Source organism: Phragmites australis, chromosome 5, assembly GCF_958298935.1.
Source record: "Phragmites australis chromosome 5, lpPhrAust1.1, whole genome shotgun sequence".
Classification (NCBI taxonomy): domain Eukaryota; kingdom Viridiplantae; phylum Streptophyta; class Magnoliopsida; order Poales; family Poaceae; genus Phragmites; species Phragmites australis.
The window spans coordinates 4542281-4561683 of record NC_084925.1 but is presented as its reverse complement, the minus strand read 5'-3'; the positions used below and the strand labels follow the sequence as shown (position 1 = coordinate 4561683).

Sequence of the window (19403 nt, the reverse complement as noted above, 5' to 3'; positions counted from 1 at the left end):
AGCTCTGTTCTGCCTGCCCGTTTCCTCAATCTTTTTGGAGAGGGAATCATCATCTAACTCATGCAAAAGACTACGGCATCCAGTAATGATTTGGATCCAAATCTCCTCACCCAGCCTAGTCTCACATACGGCATAACTAGGAAGCCTGGCTCAGCCCAAGCCATTCACAGGCACCCAGAACAAATATGGGCCAATGTAGAGGAAACATGCATGGGATGGGCCAACGCCTAGGGAGGACACGTAAAAACCGAAACATTTGAACTGGTTTTGGTTGAGGGGCGCCTGCCAAGGCTGTAGTGCCATGCCTAGGCAACGCGCAAGGACATCGTAGTGGTCAGCGACCTAGATATTGTTAAAAGCAAGGCGCAATTCGTATCGCTAGTATATCACAAGAGACTGGTACTGCAGTAGACAGAACAACAGGACCATGCGCTAGCAAAACAGAATTGATTAGCCTTATATTAGTCAGAATGCTAATTTTGTTAATCATGCATGTAATCGTCCAAGCAGCTAATAGGATGATCATACCATATACAACTAAGCATCTGTTTGGCACAGCTTCAGCTTTGAGATCTATGATGGATTTGAGGTTTGTATAATAAAATAAAGTGATTTAAAATTTTATTTTTAGTTTAAAATAAAAATTAGATGGTTCAACTAAATACTCTCAATCTAACCATAGCTATAGATCTAAAAAAAATTTAGAACTAGGTTTAACCGGCTCAAAAAAATATTGAATCTGAAGTTATACCAAACAAAATCTAAACTAGCCATGATCTCAATCTAAGAAGGCAATATGGTGAAAGACTACAAGATACTCTTGCAAGTATATCAGTAAGTGACTAGTGAGGTCAAGGAAATACGATGAAGTCACTGCTTGTCCCGGCGAAGATCACAGACGTGATGCAGTGCTGATCAGGAAGCAGTACAGCAACACAATCAACAGCGACAAGTCATATAGAACATAATCGAGGCATGATGTCGTCGATGTCGAGCTATGATCGTAGACAACTTGCCGAGGACGTCGAATGGCCACGCACTCCGTGCAAGAACTCACATGGCGAGGGTTCAAAGATACAACGCTCGTTGCGCCGTAGTTCTGCGGCAACGGAATAGAGACGAAGGGACAAGACACTCCACGACGCTCCAACAGCTCGCTACTTCGTTGCTCATTTCACAGACCGTATCCGCGAAGGCCGCCGCTGCTGAACGCCACGCGCAAATTTTCAAAAGTCTCCGTCAGCTAGAGATATCGTTTCAACATATTTGAACGGAAGACATAGAGGTTGCTTGCTTTTCACATTCACCTGCATGGCTGCATGTCTCCTCCAACAGCATTGAAATTCGTTGGAACTAGTAGCGGATCCAGGTCACTAAGTAGGGGGCATTTTCTTTTCTTCTTCGTCCTCCTCTTTTTATTTCTCTTCTATACCTAAAAATTAAAGAGGCCTTGGGTGTGGTTGGGTAGGGGGCTTCCCTTCGTTCCCACGGTGGATTCACCCCTGATTAGAATAATGTGTATGAGTATATTATTTCCAACAAATATCAGACTGATAAGAACATATATTAAACTTGATCTTAGCCCAAAGGAAGAGGAATGTATGAGTTGCAAAGGATCCATACCCTGCTTTTTGTTTAACCCGCGTGGCACTTTGCTCGGCTGATTAGTTGGACCAAGTTTGCGCAGACACTCCTCTTCATTTGGCCCAAAAATGAAGTAGCAACCTATAGCTACGAGGACTCTTTCCCGGTACTATTTGAGGTGCAAGTCAACGTGGTTTATAGAATTGCATTTGTAAATAATCTTGGACAGATCCATGTCAAAATTGAAGTATCAAATAGATGAGCATAGTTTTTTGTCTTGTGAACGTGTCACCATATTTTCTCCGAAGAATTTTCTTTGTGATCGGACGAGCATACTTGCGTCACTTGATCTGATCCGATAAGCTAACATAGAATTATGTCGCTGGCAAAAATGTCAATTTCAGATCTTCCATGATGATTCCAAGATCCCAAATGCTTAGCTTGTGCCATTTCAAGGGGTTGGTTTCCTGCAAGATATAAACCCATATGAGATAGGGCGAGTGCGCGCCGCACGTGTTGTATTTTTCTCTCTTTGTAATGAACTTTTCTTCTATATATATTAATGAAAAGATACTTAACCCTCTTGCGTATTCTTTAAAAAAAAACAAAGGAGTTAGTTTCCTGCAAGAATGGATGATCGACTTGAAACTGCCCAGACAAAAATATTAAAGAAATCACTTCTTTCTGTGCATGATCTCATCACTGTCATCAGGTAGCAAGTCATGACAAACCCGACGATTACTTGCTTTTGGACGAACAAAACGAGATTCATATCTAATCCAAATCCATTCAATTACAACACCGCGACATGAGAAATTCAATCGATTGCAAGTCGAGACCATACGAGTGTGTATATCCAAGCTGGTGCAGTGACCGAGAATTGTACTTCTGTTATTAAAATTTAAAACCATGATAGTCACTCCTGGTGAAACTACTATTTTTTTTTCAAAAAGGACATAGCTTTATTAATTAAGTAACAATGTTTTTACGATTCCGGCTCAAGTAACTCTCTATAATACAGAACGGTGCTTGTGCAGTTGTGCCCTCCCAACATCACAATGCACCGTTCTTAACGCTAACTGAGCAAACTCATGAGCTACCTACGACACTCCCGCTTCACTTGATTGATACTATATATATATATATATATATATATATATATATATATATATATATATATATATATATATATATATATATATATATATAGGACACCTATTCTATACTCCTAGGAGTATGTACTCCCACATTCAATATACCACCTAAACAAACACTTTATACTCTTTTATCATTTTTAGTATACTCTAATACTAATTCTAAGATACTCCAATATGAGTTGTATGAAAAAAAATTCAATGTTAGCCTTTCATTTTTGTTATATACTCTTTTTTATACATAAAAGAAGTATATACGCAAATTAAGATAAAAATCATGGAATTTCATAAAAATTTTCGTGGGATTTGTATTGTAGTATCTTATAATTACTAATGAAGTATATTTAAAGTGATAAAGAAGTATAACTCATGTGTAAAAGTGGTATATGAGAGGTGGAAGTACATACACCCAGGAGTACATACTAGTTTTCCTATATATATATATATATATATATATATATATAAAAGTGATATACTATACTTTATGGTGTAGATTAAACCACTAAGCTCAGCCAACCAACTATCTACCCAACACAGCAGGCCTAACAAAGCAGCTCGCGCACAGCCCAGCCCAGCCCACGCCAGTACATGTCGCATGGCCCCGCGTGCCTGCGTGCTCGAGGGGCGCCCCACGCCACCATGTGTCACATGGCCTCGCGTCTTGCGCTCGGCGTGTGCCCTACACCGCCACGTGCCTCTGCGCCGCCCACCCAATACAGTAGTTGTTCAATAGTTTTCATTCAGTAATTATCAGTAGTTGTTATCCAATAACTCTCAGTATTTTTTCATGATTCGGATGCTTCAGTAGTTATGTCAGTAACTGTTTAGTAGAAAAATTATTCAGTAGTGTCGATAGTCACCGGTAGTTCAATATTAAGTAGTTACAAATTATAGTAAAATTGTTTCAGTAGTTTATGTCAATAGTGTTAGTAGTTGCTAGTGGTATTACTAGTTTATTCAGTAGTTTTATTCAGTAATTGTTCATTAGTTCAAAGTTATAGTAAAATTGTTTAATAGTTTGTGTCAATAGTTATCAGTGGTATCAACAGTTTGTTCAATAGTGTTAGTCCTTTTGTTTAGTAGTTTTATTGTAGTAGTTGTCAATAACTGGTTCATGCGCTAGTGGTCAGTAGTTGCGCGTGGGGGCAGAGCACAGGTGGCACGGGGCAGGCAGGGTCCGAGCGCGCGGAGCAAGGACACGTGACTAGCGGGGTCTGGGCGGGGGAGACACATGGCGGGCGGGGCGGGACGGGGACACGTGGTGTGGGGTTGGCTAGGTTGTGTTGGGCTGGCGGGGGTGGTGCAGATGGGCTAACAGAGGGTATATATATACACTACATGCACATATGACATACATGTCTGTTCATCACTTTCCTTATGAGAACATTTTTTAAACTCATCTACTTGGTCAGAAAGCATGTGCACTTGGGTTAATATGTGGCTCTTAGAAAAAAAAATGTGCTGCTTACTAAGGATAATATATTAAAAAGAAAATAGGTTGAAGATGGAACTTGCTACTTTTGCATTCAATAGGAGTCTTGTGTGCCTTTTTCTTCCCTTGTCCAGTTGCTAAAGCAGCTTGGGATTTTGTTGCTCTGTTTATTGGAGCCAACTCTATTCCTAACTCTATTAATCAATTTTTCAGTTGGGTTAACACTTTCCTTCCTGAAAAAGGAGTTTCATATGATTGGATTGGCCGCAGTTTGTTGGACCATTTAGAAAGCAAGGATTGATAAGAAGTTAATACGTGATCCAAGTAAAATTATTTTTTATGCTTATTCTTTTTTAATACTTGGGCAGATCTATTGAAGGGTATAAACAAGGATGAACTGATGTAAGGGGCTCAAGGTTTGCTAATGTTCTTGCTAATTAATAACAGTCTTTATGTAGAGCTCTTCCAAGTAATCAAGTGATTATCTCGGAACATCAGTCTAAAGATGAAGATCAAAATCCTGCTGAAGATACCGATGAGGCTCAGTAATATCTTCAAAAAACATTCTACTCTAGTAATAGTATTTCTTGTGCTTGTCTGATAGTCTACATTGACTTCAGTTTGATTTTGGTTTGCTCCTAGGTCTGTGAGTGGGTAATATACTTGTTTGAACCTATGTTCTCCTTTTCTCTATCTTTTCTGATCAGATTTAAGATACTTAAACAATGATTCTGTTACTTAGTAATGAAAATAGAGTATCCCCGTATTAAAAAAAAAACATGTGCACGAGTTACCGTCTACTACTTCTCAAAAGAAAACGAAACAAAAACGGTGAATTGTAAACTGGTAAGTTCTTCTAAAAAAGTTCGAAGCATCGTATTCGCTATACTTTCTTTGAGAACTTCCACACCAGCTTGATCCCTCCTTGCACGCTGGCACATGCAGTTCTGGTAGCACGTAGACTGTACTAGGAGGCAGGGGCGGAGCTTTGTACAGGCCAACCTGGGCTATGGCCCCCCTTTATTTTTGCATGTCTATATCTATAGCTCAGAGACAATGGCTTGAACTATTCAAGACTAAAAACCAGTAATCTTGGCATCTGAAATCCATGAATTCGTGGTCTCAAAGTTTTGTTTCTCAAAACGATATTTCATCTCCATAATTGCCCCCCTCCTCAATTGTAGGCAGGCTCCGTCACAGCTAGGAGGGAAGGAATGAAGGTTAGAAAAGAATTTCACAAGAATCAGCTCGATTTCTGGTGGAATCGGAGAAAATACTTCCATGTTTCAAACGGCGCCCAAAACTTGATGAAAAACTACACCATTTTACATCGATCGCAACATATAGATTCCTAGTTATATACGAGACAAAGGTTGAAATGTTACCAGGTACAAAATGCTTTAGTTTGAGCAAAAACAAAAATAAAATAAAATTATAGAGTATATCTACCAGCATGCAAGCAAGGCTCACAGCTTCAGCGTCAAGTCAAGCTTCGGCAGCCCTTGTCCTCCATCTCCAGGACGATCGGCATTCCGACCGCCCAACCGCCACTCGCCGGCCGCGGGCGCCTGTCCGTTCGCCCCACGCATCCACAGCAGCGCCGGCGCCGGCGCCGCCACGTACGAGCCGTGAACAGCGAATGGCTCCGCGCCGTGCACGTGCACGTGGTGGTGGCCGAGCCCGAGCGGCGCCACGTCGCCGCGGTGCCTGGCGAGCGTGCGCTCGCGCTTGTGCGCGTTCTGGTGCCCGCCGAGCGCCTGCGAGCTGTAGAACTGGCGCCGGCAGTAGTGGCAGGAGAACAGCTGCGGCGGCTCAAGCTCACCAGCCTGCGGTGGCGCCGCGTCCGGGACGACGAGCACAGGCAGCCCAACCATGACCGCCAGGAGGTCGAGCTCAACCGGCGGCCCGCTGCCGCTGCCGCGGCGACCATTGCCCCCGTCGCCACCGTGTAGCCCCGTCTGTCCTCCCTTGTCAACTACTTCCTCCATATGGTACAAGTCAAATGCCTTGTGCTCGTGACAACTGATCAAGACATGATATGAGCATGGTTGGGTAAGGCGACAGAGACGTACTACACATCATCCAGACATGGTTAGTTTCTTGGCACGCTTTGCTTCCAGAAGGCAGGAATATATTGGCCGGCCGATGCAACAGTGATTGCCGTTCGTGCGGCATATTTCTTTACTTTTTCTATGCCTACGTCCAGAGATGACGAGGCAAGTGATGGGTACAAAGGATTAGGATATGGAATCACTTCATCAGCGTGCATCCTTGTGATCCATATCACAAATTGAAGAGGTCCCTATACGAGTGTCATGGCGTAGATGTGAAACGAGATGAAACTGTCATTCCAAGACAACCCATGCGCTGCGGCTGTCGCTGTTAACTAGTCAAACAAGCCTCATAACGGAAGTGCCACAACTCATGCAACTCTAAAATGGTGGGGCCGCAGATGTCCTGAGCATATAAAAATTAAAGCAACTACTGAATCTTTCATGCTCAACGTTCTTTGAGAAGTAAGCATAACACACGGGTTTTCCGAATTCTGTAAGGATAACTCAGTCCATCCTTCCCTTTATCACTCTCTCCTGAACTTCAGTGGGTGTGCTGCAATCAGGGGACAAATTTCAGAATACAGGGAAAAAAGGCCAACCCAATCAAAGCATGGAGAATAAGCATCTTCATCTAAACTCATATGGTGAAGGGTGATAAAACCATATCATCTGATGTTCACAAATTAAACATTGACGTTTGTGCGCCGGTTTAGCAATTTCAGGGGTACACTTTTGAGCACCAGGTATCCAATTAATGAACAACTAAGTCTTGTCAATCAGTGTTGGTGGACCAAACATGCATAGATGTACACAATGTAAAGTTTGAAAGATGTGGGGAACTTACACAAGAACATAACCTCCCCAGCCACTGAGGCAATCACGATCAATGGAAGCCAGCAATGCTTGTGAGATGGTCTCGAATAGTTCTTCAGGTTCCTTTACGAAATAAAAATGTGAGAATGTGATAAGACTGTCAAATTCACAGTGGAAATGTATGGTCATTCTGTAAAATTGAGATACGCATCAATCAAAGTATATACAGATTAATCTAAGTAATAATATAGAGCAGAAATAAAATCTTATATAGGGTGAGTCACAAGTGATGGCACACATTCCAGCATCTTTACAAAACAACAGCTTAACTGTTGCAAGTTTGATGATGGTAATTGGCACCTCAAGGTCAGTTTGAAATTTGAACCAATCTAGTAATCAAGAAAAATAGCATAAAACACAATTTAATCCTTTTAGAAGAAAATTTACTCAAAGCAGAGGTAATTTGAATGAGGAACCACCTAAAAGCATTTGCTATAAAAAGTTCTCATGTAAAGTTACTAACCATGTCTGGCTTGTACATGGACTCACAAACACCATAAAGCGACTCTGAAGCGGTGCCAGACACCACAAAATCCTTCGCTAATTCCCTGCACAAAGGAAATACTTCAGATTACTCGTAAGAGAAATAGTGGCCAGACAGGAAGCCAGTACAAGATCCACAAAAAAAGAACAGGCAGCCATCAATGTTACCGTGTTATCAACAGGCTAAACATGAAGGGATGCAATTGCACAAAGGTGAAATATAGCCCTATAGTTTAAATTAACAATATGACTTCGTAGGGCTCCTGGCAAGCACCAAAAATCCAAAATCAACATGCACTTTCCTAAATCACCTATCTAATAAGGGGCCAATATTCTGTTTATAATGCTTTTTATATCCTAATTTTAGTTTTGTGAATTCCATAGTTCTATAACTATGCTGTCGTGTGTGCGTGGGCTCCGCTGTTCGCATATCGCCACCCCTTATTCTTGCAGTCAATAATGTTCAGGCCAATTGGACATTTGGAATTTAGGCAAGAAAATAAGTAAATAACCGCAGTGAGCAAAAGAGTCGCAAGAATACAAAGGGAGGAATAATTGAGACATACTTGGCACCAAGGCAGTCCATGGTACATATAAATGGCTCATTGTTACCTCCGAGCCAGCAATAACTTGTTGACAGAAGTATGGCCCAAACCTATTAATCATGAAATAAATCTGTTAGCCGTCTCCTTAGTTCAGCACAAAAGGGTCTGCCAAGTGACAAAACAACATATCAAATATCCTACACATTACAGTAACCAAAGATAAGTTTTATGATTCAGATATGACGACCAGACACAAGAATTGCACACTTGCTACAGCATAACTGAGAGCTTAATATCAGACCTACATATAAGAGAAAAACATTTCAACAGATGGGGGCCTGCCTAATTCAGTAGGCCCCGTTTTCAGTTATGTTGAATTCATGTAAATTAACCCCATAGATCAGATAAATTAGCATGACTTCACACTGTCATACATGATCACCATGATTCGGTAAGCCCAATTTTCTTCATAGACTCCGACACCATCATCATTGTACCGTGCCTACACATCAATCTATCGGAACTTGGAAGTTCTCACCTTTTCTCATAGAGGACGGTGGAGACCAGGCTGGCGAAGGTCTCCAGCTTCATGTCCCTCTCCTCCCTTAGCTGGTACAGCTTGTGCCTGAACACCAGCCGCTGGTACTGCACACCAAACGACGAAAATAGACGCATCAAACCCAAACCCCAAACCAAGCAAGGCCCCCTCCCTGGGGTCAGGCACCGCCAACCAAACCTAGCGGCCAAACCGATCGAGAAGCTGAGATACCCACAGCATCTGGGCATCGGTGGCGAGGCCCGAGAGGCCGATGTAGATCTTGTCGTGGACCTTGAACACCCTCTGGAAATCGGTGGCGATCGTCTGCAGCTGCACGCCCAGCCGCCGGTCGCTGGCGATCGCGAAGCAGTTCCTCCCCACCATCGCCACCACGGCGCTCCCGTTGTACTCGAAGATCTGAGAGGGTGGGGGGGGGGGGGGGGTTAAGTGAATTAAACCGCGCGCCGATCAGACGGGGGCTCGAGTAAAGCAGGTAGGGTTTCGGGGGCGCGACCTCGCAGGAAGGAGGAGGAGGTAGGCGGAGATCATGGGCTAGGGTTTGGAGGTTACTCACCGACATGGCGTGCGATGCGCTCGGTGACGGCGGCGAGCTCGGTTCGTTTGCTCCGGCGAGGGGAAAAAATTAGAAAATGAGTAAATTTTTAAAACCTACCACTGACATAAGTTATAGAAAACTACAATTACTTATATCTATTTTAAAAACCCACAATATTTTAACACATATTAAAAAAATTACAATTTTTTAAATAGGATTTTAATTTTTACAATATATATTACAATATATATTAAAATGGTGGTAGGATTTTAAAATTTACTAAAAGAAAATAAAATATGGATATCCAGGCCTTTTTGACGGAAGGCCCATATCCAAAGTTGCTACTGGCCCATGTCAATCGTTAATGGGCTTATGAGCCGAATGGATATCCAGTGGTAATATGAGCCCACGAAAACAGATGTTGCAATAAGCCCTGGGCCGCTATGAGCGCATCAGTGCAGACCATTGACAAATGATTTTTTATTTTTATATTTCGAAAATAAAAAATTGCAAAAGTAGACTTCCAAAGAGCGACACGTTTAAAAAAACTAAACTGACAGGTTAAAAAATGCAGTATTCCAATGGTCTCAAAATTCAAAACACTATCAAAATAGTCATGAAAATTTCTAAAAAAGAGCATGCCGCTCTTCCAACGGGTGACAACAATCTAGTTTTGTAAAAAATTTCAAACGAAAGTTTATTTTTACATATTTTTGTTTTCGAGATATAAAAATAAAAAAGCTCATCGACAAATCTACTTCCTGCTGTTGTCTAAAAAAATCTACTTCGTGCTGTTGCCTCAAAAAATATCTACTTCCAGCACACCTAGGACTGAAGTCCTTGATGGTATAACAGGTTACTCAACTGGGTCTTGAATGTAATAATTAAGTACTACTAAGTACACCATAATGGTGCCATTAGTACCTGGTATATCTTTCAGGAAGAGGAAAGACAAAGCCAGTACCGGCCAAAGCAAACAGAAGCTTACAATCCTGAGATGCAGATACTAAACATAAGTACAGGTACTACTGTGATCGGATCAGATCAGATCAACATGAGACGATTGTGATCCTCCTCATGTGCTAGCAGGCAAAGGGTTTAACTACTCCTGCCGAAGAAGGTACTGCTGGTTTCAGTACAGACCCGTGCCCAACCAAACTGGCGAATGCATGTGAAGGCGCGATCCCTGTCAGAACTGAGCGAAGATGGTACCACATCACGGTCAAGAAACGCGAAGCATCGGCCGTTCCCGTGTGCAAGCAAACGCTTAAATTTTGGGTACAGGCAATGCCTAAACGATCCGTAATCCATTTGGGACGTGGAAACTTCACAAAATCCATTTGCCAATTATACTGCTTTTTTTAAGGATTCATGGGGTATCTTGATTCATTAACAGCAGTTTAATCTTGGTACCCCATGAATAAGAAAAAAATGCAAGTACATTGTTTCTACATTTTTTGAAGGTTAAGTGGGAAAACGACAAGAAAAAAAGAGCAGGACTAAATTACTACTGTTAATGAAAGCAGGATCTTAGTGGACTCTTGCATGAACCACTCAGCTGCCTTCCAGGTAGAATTGGTATTGATATTTTCCAGAGAAAGACTCGAGGCAATGGTGTTGCTCAACAGCCAAACACCATAGCCGCCTGGAGACATTTAGTATAAGAAGACAGCAACAGTCCAACAGCATGTCATTGATCAATATAATTGCTAAAGCTAGTATGGAAGTATGATCCGCAACAACCTCGTGATATATTGACCATATAAGAATGCAGCACAAGTGTTGCATTAATCTATATAACTGCTAAAGCTAGTATGAATCTATCTATGATCTTCAACCACCTCATGTCCCCTTTGTCATTGCACGGCAGTTGCTGCATGGCGCTTTCTTGCGGCCTATGATCACTCAACTATATGAAATGATCTTAATTTCCTACCTGATACGCACATGGTCACCATGGTCACTTGTTCTTGTTCCCATTGCTTTCCCTGGTCCTTTTTTTTAAAGGAATTTCCCTGGTCCTAATTCATAGTGCCAGTCTCATAATTCCATTCCATCACGCTGAACGTTTCAATTCACCAGATAAAATTAGGGGTAAGCGCCGAGATTGCACTCTGAAACCCAGGCACTGTAAACAGTGCCATTGGTAGTAATTTATATACATCAGCTTGCAAGTAGTACCAGATTGCATGTCTGGTAAGTAATTTTTATGATTCTAACCAGGTTACTACTACAAAGGAAAACATGTACGGGGGTGGTCTAAAAAAACAGGCACAGGGGCAGCACAATTTTTGAACCAAGCAACTGATGTCATGATTCAGTCTTGGAACGCTCAATCAACCTTGTTCTTGAGATCGATGTGTCAAACAAGCATATGAAGTGGTATCAGGTATGACATGATCAGGGGCACGCTGAACTAGGGCAAATAATTTCTTCAACACTAGTATTGAGTTACAGTGTGAAAAACCTTTAGGTGGCGTTTCCAACAATCCAAACGCCACCTTAATCTATACAACAGCTATCAGATCCAAAAAGAAAAAAGAAGAAGAAGAAGAAGAAGAGGGCTTTCTGTTTACTTCTTTATACAGCCTGGGAAAAATGTTAACCCCTTTTCTCCGCAAACCTGATAACCCTACCAATTCAGCTAATAAGTAGGAGATCCCTAGATTGGCACTCAGATAAACACCATAGAACGCAATGCAAGCAAGGAATAATAACCCGAACTCAACATCATAAGTTATCTGAACCACTTGGATGAGCCCCAACTGAATCTGAATCATGTCCATGTATCTTTTATCTCAACAGGGAGAATGCTTTTGAGTAGCATAAGGCGATTCCGGACCAACCCTCATTGTCCCTCCAAGCTCCATGGGAACTAGGGGAATCAGAGAGTGGAGCACATCAGTGATTAGCGGCCTGTAACTTGGCTCTGGCTGGACACAGAGCACAGCCACTGCAGCAACCTGGAAATTCGACGAATTATAGTAGTCTGATTAGTTGAAAAGATGAATACACATCAAAGATACAATAATGTAATTATGTAAATAATTCTGAAATGCTTACTTGGTACAAGTGCTTCAGATCCATTGTGTTCTTGATCATGGGATCAATTATGTTAGGGAGCTTCGATCTATCAGTTAGCTGAGGCATGGCCTGCGTTTGATTCCATGTATGGCAATATGTCAGATGCCAATGCATTAGGCAAATGCAACTTATCTGCTTGAATTTAGATAGTGATAAACAAAACAATTCTTGCATATTGAGAATTTATTTTCTTTCTCCTCCGCTATTTAATTGAATACTAGATTCCAATAATTCAAGATGTCAAATGCGATAACATTGTGTACCCATGTAACAATTGATTGGCACTGAGATTGTGCCACCTTCTCAACAGGCTTTCTTCCCAACAGAAGCTCTAGAAGTACTACTCCAAATGCATATACGTCGCTCTTCTCGGTCAACTTCCCTGAATTAGATGCAGAGTGTTACAGTTAACTATTACTCTACAAACAGGATTACAGGTGTGAAGCAAGGAGAAAAGGAGGAGGGCATACCATGTAACAAGTACTCAGGGGCTACATAGCCCAAAGTTCCAGAAAGCTTCATATTCCCTTTGCTGTGATTCCCACTAGTAACTGCAAGGCCGAAATCTGAAATCTGCACAGTAAGAAAGGATGAATGAACTGATCCGTGGTATGACTTGTGCTCATTGGTCAATAGCAATATTTAATTGACTTAAGTAAAGTAACCAAAGCATACCTTAGCATTGAAGTCTGAATCTAAAAGTATGTTAGATGACTTCAGATCCCTATGGATCATTGGTGGGTTGCAGTGTTCATGCAGATACTCTAATCCCCTGGTTGGTTCAGATACAGATGCATATTATAAAATCCAGTCAAAAGCATACAACATAGTTAATCATACCAAGATAAGGTGCAAGATGGGTACCTTGCTGTGTCAAGAGCAATCTTCATCCTAATGTGCCAGCTTAGAGCTGATCCATGTGATGGCCCTAGATACAACCACAGGGATTACATCGATACTTCTCTTATTTATCAAAGATCACAGTTAAAAAATAAGCATAAACAAAAAACAAAAAGCAGTAGTAAAAATTGATAGCATGACGTTCCAAAAAATTATACCATGAAGTTGTGTGTCCAATGATCCGTTTCCCATCAGCTCATAAACTATGAAACGGTTCTCCTCGTGAATACAGAAGCCCACAAGGGACACTATGTTTGGATGCCGAATACTCCCAAGTAAATCTAGCTCATTCTGCCAGTTCAATAGCAATCAAAGCATCTTTTTTTTAGCAAGAGCACTGACTTATCAACAACGACAATCAGAACACAGCCATTTAAATGGACAATTTTTTGGATAAAGATTGGCATAGGCAATCATCACCTCAAATTCCTTCTCACAATCGTGCCCCCCGCCGCCCAAGCTCTTCACCGCAGCAGCAAACCTTCCATCAAAATTGGCCTTGTACACACACCCAAAGCCACCAACTCCAAGCACATTGCTCTCACTGAATTTCCCCGTCGCCGCCTCCAAAGAGGCATAATCCATCATCGCCGCAGCGCCCTTCTTGCTAGTCTTGAATGAGTTGAAGCTGTTCAAGATTGGCACGAATGCGATCCTTGCGGTATCTGAACAATGTAAGTTGGTCAGCAGCTAGGTAGATAATTCACATGGGCAACAAGGCCAATCAACAAGGAAAGCAAGAAGGGCCAAGACCTGAGCTCTGGCTGTCCTTGGAGTCAAGGGCTTGGCGCGATCGCCGCCACAGGATGCAGGCATAGAGTGCGGCGAAGACGACCGTGATGCCAGCCACGGAGGAGAGGACGATGGCAGCGATGAGCTCCCTGCGGAGGTGGTGGTGCCTCTCCACCACTATGCCCACTGCAACTTTGAAACAAAACTGAACTGAGTAAAATTGAGCCTTCAGGAAAAAAGACAGAATAAAATTGGAGTTCCCAAGAAATAGCTTCTTTCTTAGCTGAAACAACTTTTTTTGCATGTAAATTTACTGCAACTATATTGACAGCATTCCTTGTTTTCTTCAAAAATTTGGGCAGAATTTAAGATCCTAAAATCAAAATTCCCCATTACACTAAAAAGAACACTTTATTCTAGTTAAATTTGCATTAGAATTCCCAAATATAATTTTTTAGTTCTTCAAAAAAGAATCTGAAAGAGAAGTCTCGAAGCAAATACGTTATATGCTAGAACTTGGATAGACTAGGATCCCAAGATGAACTCTTTCCCACAGTTCCAAAAGTAAGAAAATGGCTTAACCACCAAATCAGCACCAAACTTTTCAAAGGAGCAAATTTCCCCCAAAAAAGACGAAATTTTGACACACAGTTGAGCAAGGATCAAGACCCAGAAACATCAGTGCAAGAACACACTCAAACCCCATAAAATGCAAACTTTGGTCCAGATACATTACTTGCCGCCGCGAACCTACCCAAGGGAGGAGGCGCCGCAGCCGCATGAAGCACGGCGGCGGGGCCGTTTGCGGAGGCAACGCTGCCGTTGGTGGTGCTGGGAGCCTGCTGCACGGGCTCATGCGAAGGCCCCTGAGAAGGGGAAGAAGCCGTGGGCGGTGGCGCCCTCCCATTGGCCACCAATGGGCGATCCAGCAGGAGCAAGAAGACCAAGACGGAGGCGCAGAGAAGCGGCAATGGCGGCGGCATTGACCTCATCGCTCCTCTCTCTCTCTCTCTCCCACTCTTCGGCTGGAGAGGACACAAGGGCGCTACAACAACAATAGGCACACAAAAGTCTGTGCCTTTCTGGCAAGATACCATGCGAGTCAGGGAATCTAAAGAAACAAAAATGCAGATACAGCAGCACGGTTGTTCTCTCTCACAGTCTCACTGCCTTGATTCTTGTGTGCACTCCTCTGGTGTGTTTCTTGCGTAGAACTTGTTCTTGCTCGGTTTCTTTTCGATTAGTGCAACCCTTCCTTGATCTCCTGGGTCAGTGAGACGTGAGAGGGGGATGGAGCACGGAGGGATAGCGATGGCAACTAGAGAGGAGAGAGAGGAGGGTGAAGCTGGTGCACGGACAGCAGGGGGTAGGGGTGAGACTGTTGGCGTTCTTGTAGCTGTAGGGTTGGTCGAGCAAAGGAGCTGTCATGTGGCAGTTGCAAAATGGCACCGCAGATGTGGATGGCGATCGCTGATCATCTCATCTCGGTGGAAGGGAAAGGGGGGCTGCGGTTGATGGTACATGTGCTGCCGCACTCCAACCATTCCATTTCCTGCAGCTGCTGCACGATTCCCCTCCCCTCCAAGTGCACACCGAGCTGGCCAATTCCGCCGAAGGCTGGGCCGCCGGGGTACGCGGTACCGGTGAGTTTGTACGTGTTAGTACTCACTTCCTTCTAATCAACAAGTAACTCAAGCAGTTAAGACGTTTGGTGTTACTGTTAACTGTGAATAGAAACAGAAACAGTCATAAAGGAGCTTAAGTGCTAAACCATGGTCGGTTGCCGAAGCAAAGGTATTCAACTCTACGTCTACGTTTACATCTTCCCTGGTACCCTCATGCCACGCAATTATCATATATTTATTGCCCCCTTTTGAGCTAACTAAGAGGTGTTTTGGTAGTGCTTTAGCTCTAATAATTTTTATAGTTGATTATTTTTAGTTTTCAAAATTGGTAAAGTTGAAGCTATAAGTACACTAAAAATATTTGGACGAGACATCTTATTTCTATTTTAGATTAAAATTATTTTATTTTAACATATAATAATTTTAAAATCTAATGTAGAGCTAAAGGCTAAATCTCTATTAAATAGGATCTAAGTTGACATTAATTTTTCTTCAGGCGTAGCCGTCAGTGCAGACTCACGAGGGGTCAGATAAGGACCGGACCACTCGTCGGTGCCTTTCCCCTGTTACGAGGGCAAGCCAGCACAGTGTCTGAATTTAATCAGCTTGCTCTGCTTTTTATCAAAAAGAATTTTGTAGCATGCAGTAATGCAGTGTTAACAGTGTAAGAACACTGTTGTGATTGGCTTGAGTGCATGCCCAATACTTGGAGACTGGCATGTCGATCACAGTCACAGAGGGCAGTGCCTCTTGCTCCGGCTAATTCTTTTCTGCGACATGGATGCATGCAATGCTGCCGTCTTAATTTGCCACGGAGAGACATATGAATTTGCCCTGAGAATTTCACATGAAACAATTCGTTTTTTTTGGGGGGAAACATAGAAGAGTTTCCGCGTTGGAGATGGACCTACAAGGGCATCAAATTCATAGTTCCCAGCGACTGATCCCATAGAGGGTAACCGCGTAGCCTGCCCTGTTGCTCATTGCTTTGGCCAATGGGCGACAATTTTTTGTAACGGCTTGGCACTGCTGTCTGAAGACTTTGGAGCCAATGGCACGCACTCTGCACATGCCGTGGAGTGAGTGACCACCTGGTTTGGACCATTGGACATCCATCCATCCATCCATCCATCCACAGTCTTGGTAATGGCTTCCCGAATAGTGGATGACAACAACAATGCCAACACTGCGATCCAGCATGCATTGTATAATAATGCAGTCCGTGGAGAGAGACAGAGGTCAATCGACACATATTGTAATGTGAGTTGGTATTATTTTTTGGTAGTGTTATCCTTCACTTGTGCTGATTTTCAGTCGACAAAGGATAGTTCTTTGATCATGAATCGACGGTTATCGTATCTTTTTTAATTTTAGTTTTGTTTTGTCTTCATATGATATAGTCTGATGAGCTCTCCGTAATCACTCATTTGCCTGTCTCTATGTTGTCGTTTCCCCTCCTTCACTAACTCATCTGTTTTCAAGCTCTCTCATTGCTGTTGTTGCTTCACCCATAGGTTATCCTCCACCACCCATAACCGACGGTGCCCCACCTCACCCATCGCCTTCGCTAAGCCAACCGTCTTCCCAAAGCCTCATTTCAAAGTTCAGCAGTCATAAAAACCACCCAACAGCTCAAAAATCTAAAACCCTAACCACTAACCTTACGGGCGGTGTGAAGCTTCCGTCAACTGACGACTGAAGTGTAGTAAACACGTTTTTTTTTTACGAGCTAGCGGCCGGCTGCATTCGCATGTACTGCTTGCTAGCATGCACCTGATTAATCTCGGCCGCTGATCCTTGTGTTGGTGCGACCACGATATGACGATTTGCTGCGTCGTTAAAACACACACGTATAGGCAGATGGCGACAGCGAGCTGAGGCGCCATCACTGACCATTGGATGGATATGTATAGCACATGAACGGACGAGTCACCCATGGCCAAAGCCTGAAAGCTTGTGCATGCACGCAGGTGTGGCGCACACAGCAATGTAGCTGGGATCCGTTACGTCTTCAAGTGGTAGCCCGTTCGTGCACGAGGCGCAGCCTTGAGTTGAGTGTAGTCGAGCTCCATCCATGACGTACCGCTTGTAGTTCTCTCAAGGCCCCCCGATTTTTTTATTTTTTAATAAAAAATTGCATATATATATATATATGCCCCTTTTGAAAAATTACAAATTTAGAATCCTGTGACGGCATGTTTAAAAATAAAAAATATTGTTCTCTAATGCTTAAAAAATGTTATCCTTTCAACGAACGATGGACAATAGCAGAACCAGAATTGAACGATAGAGGACCAAATCGTAAATATTAATAAAAATCATCTGATAATAAGTATGACATGATGGTATATATGCACATATACTAACTCAATTGGGGCATATATAACAAGTATAGCAACATATGTTTTGTGATAAAAAAAAACCAATTATTTTATCTACTAATTAGCTAACAAGTATCTCAAATTTGAAGGCTGGTCCCTCTCAAAAACCATCGATCATACTTAGCCTCTTCGTCCAGGCTAGACAAGTCAACATGTAAACACTATTAAAACATACTAAAATTCGAATTCAAGTCATACCTTTCTAGAGTTCATTGCTTCACAGTCGTAATACTAAATCAGTAGCCAGTAGCAAGCGGAGCACATGTATGGACGATATGCGGGCGATGGCAACGCGAAGAAATATAGGAAGTAGAACATGTGGTGTGAAATGAGCATAAATTGCTAACGATGGATAAAAGCCTTTTTTGATTGGGCTAATTTTATTATAAGGCTTATAAGTGTAACACATTGAGACATACTTAATTAAGCACTTGGTTAAGTATTTAATTAGCATGAAAAATAACGGGGCTCTTATTGGTTAGGGGGCAGGCTCCTGTGCGCCTCCCCGGTCTCCGCCCCGGCGACGGGAGTACATCTTTAACTTTTTAAAACGGACGTATATATTTAAATTTTTTGATTTTAAAAATAACAATAAAAAAATTCAAGGGCCGCCACCCGGGCCCGGACCGGACGCCTCCATATGATTTGGATTTGGGCTGAGCTTACTGCTGTTTCCTACTAATAGCAATTGTAGCTTTTCGCGGAGATCGTGGAGTGAGCAGAGGTCCAGGCCCGTGCATGACCGGCTCTCGTGGTGGTCTGCTCTACGTGTTATCGGGCCCATTTGCTACGCACCCGGAAGCATGATGCGGCCCATCAATGTAGAAAAAAAAGAGACCGTTCTGTTCTTCTCTATTTTGGTTGTCGCTGTCCACGCTAAGCGAAATGAAGGTCGTATAAAAGTTAAAAGAAAAATGAAGGTCGTATAAAGGTTAAAAGAAAAATGAAGGTCGTATAAAGGTTCAAAGAAAAATGAAGGTCGTATAAAGGTTAAAAGAAAAATGAAGGCCGTATAAAGGTTAAAAGAAAAATGAAGGTCGTATAGGCCGGTGAGAAATACCCGGAGTTCGTACAGTATGTGAGTACACGTTACACGCGCCCCCTCCCCCGCTGCAGCCTGTAATTATCACAACCATCTCCAAAATTCAACATCTTAGTTAAAAAAAGAGTAAATTTTGGAAAGCCCGGGGTTTTATGGTCGTTGTCTCGAGCTAGTGAATGATGTGTGCTTCCCTTGCCAGCATGCTGCAAGAAACAAGTTCATTTGCGCCTGGAGGAGTTGGATGATGCCCGGGCCCTTTTAACCGTCATTTTTCCCTGTGATGGATGCCTTCTTTCTTTTCTTCTCCAAAACTACGACGAGTTAGAAAATAATGAGGTAACTATTTACTGAATGCCTGAAGCAGCAAGTGAAGTATAGATTTGCATGGAGCTAAAATTTTGGCAAATTAAAATTTTACTA

The 19403-nt window shown here is 42.5% G+C and overlaps 1 protein-coding gene and 1 pseudogene across 2 annotated transcripts; both read right to left on the bottom strand.

Moving 5' to 3' along the window:
- Positions 1-6574: 6574 nt before the first annotated feature.
- LOC133918515 (proteasome subunit beta type-3-like) lies at positions 6575-9357 on the bottom strand (annotated as a pseudogene).
- A 2279-nt stretch (positions 9358-11636) lies between these two features.
- Positions 11637-15473, bottom strand: LOC133918514 (probable receptor-like protein kinase At1g80640). 2 transcript variants are annotated; one of them, XM_062362418.1, is made up of 10 exons: positions 14690-15473; positions 13957-14127; positions 13624-13868; positions 13362-13494; positions 13168-13231; positions 12979-13075; positions 12774-12876; positions 12567-12685; positions 12283-12372; positions 11637-12182 (listed from the first exon to the last, which is right to left on the bottom strand). In XM_062362418.1, the coding sequence occupies exons 1-10, from the start codon at positions 15030-15032 to the stop codon at positions 12018-12020; spliced, it is 1530 nt and encodes a 509-aa protein (XP_062218402.1). In that variant the 5' UTR covers positions 15033-15473; the 3' UTR covers positions 11637-12017. The 2 variants fall into 2 exon arrangements, with proteins under 2 accessions (XP_062218402.1, XP_062218403.1); XM_062362419.1 differs by having other exon boundaries at positions 13957-14121.
- Between the last annotated feature and the right edge of the window lie 3930 nt (positions 15474-19403).

What these genes read in the sequence shown, in the direction of transcription:
- LOC133918514 (XM_062362418.1), bottom strand. Translation starts at nt 15,032, where the DNA reads ATGGTATCTTGCCAGAAAGGCACAGACTTTTGTGTGCCTATTGTTGTT. An exon ending in CAAGGACAGCCAGAGCTCAG is followed by an intron (nt 13,869 to 13,956) that starts GTCTTGGCCCTT and finishes TACATTGTTCAG; the next exon opens with ATACCGCAAGGATCGCATTC. An exon ending in ATTGTGAGAAGGAATTTGAG is followed by an intron (nt 13,495 to 13,623) that starts GTGATGATTGCC and finishes TTGAACTGGCAG; the next exon opens with AATGAGCTAGATTTACTTGG.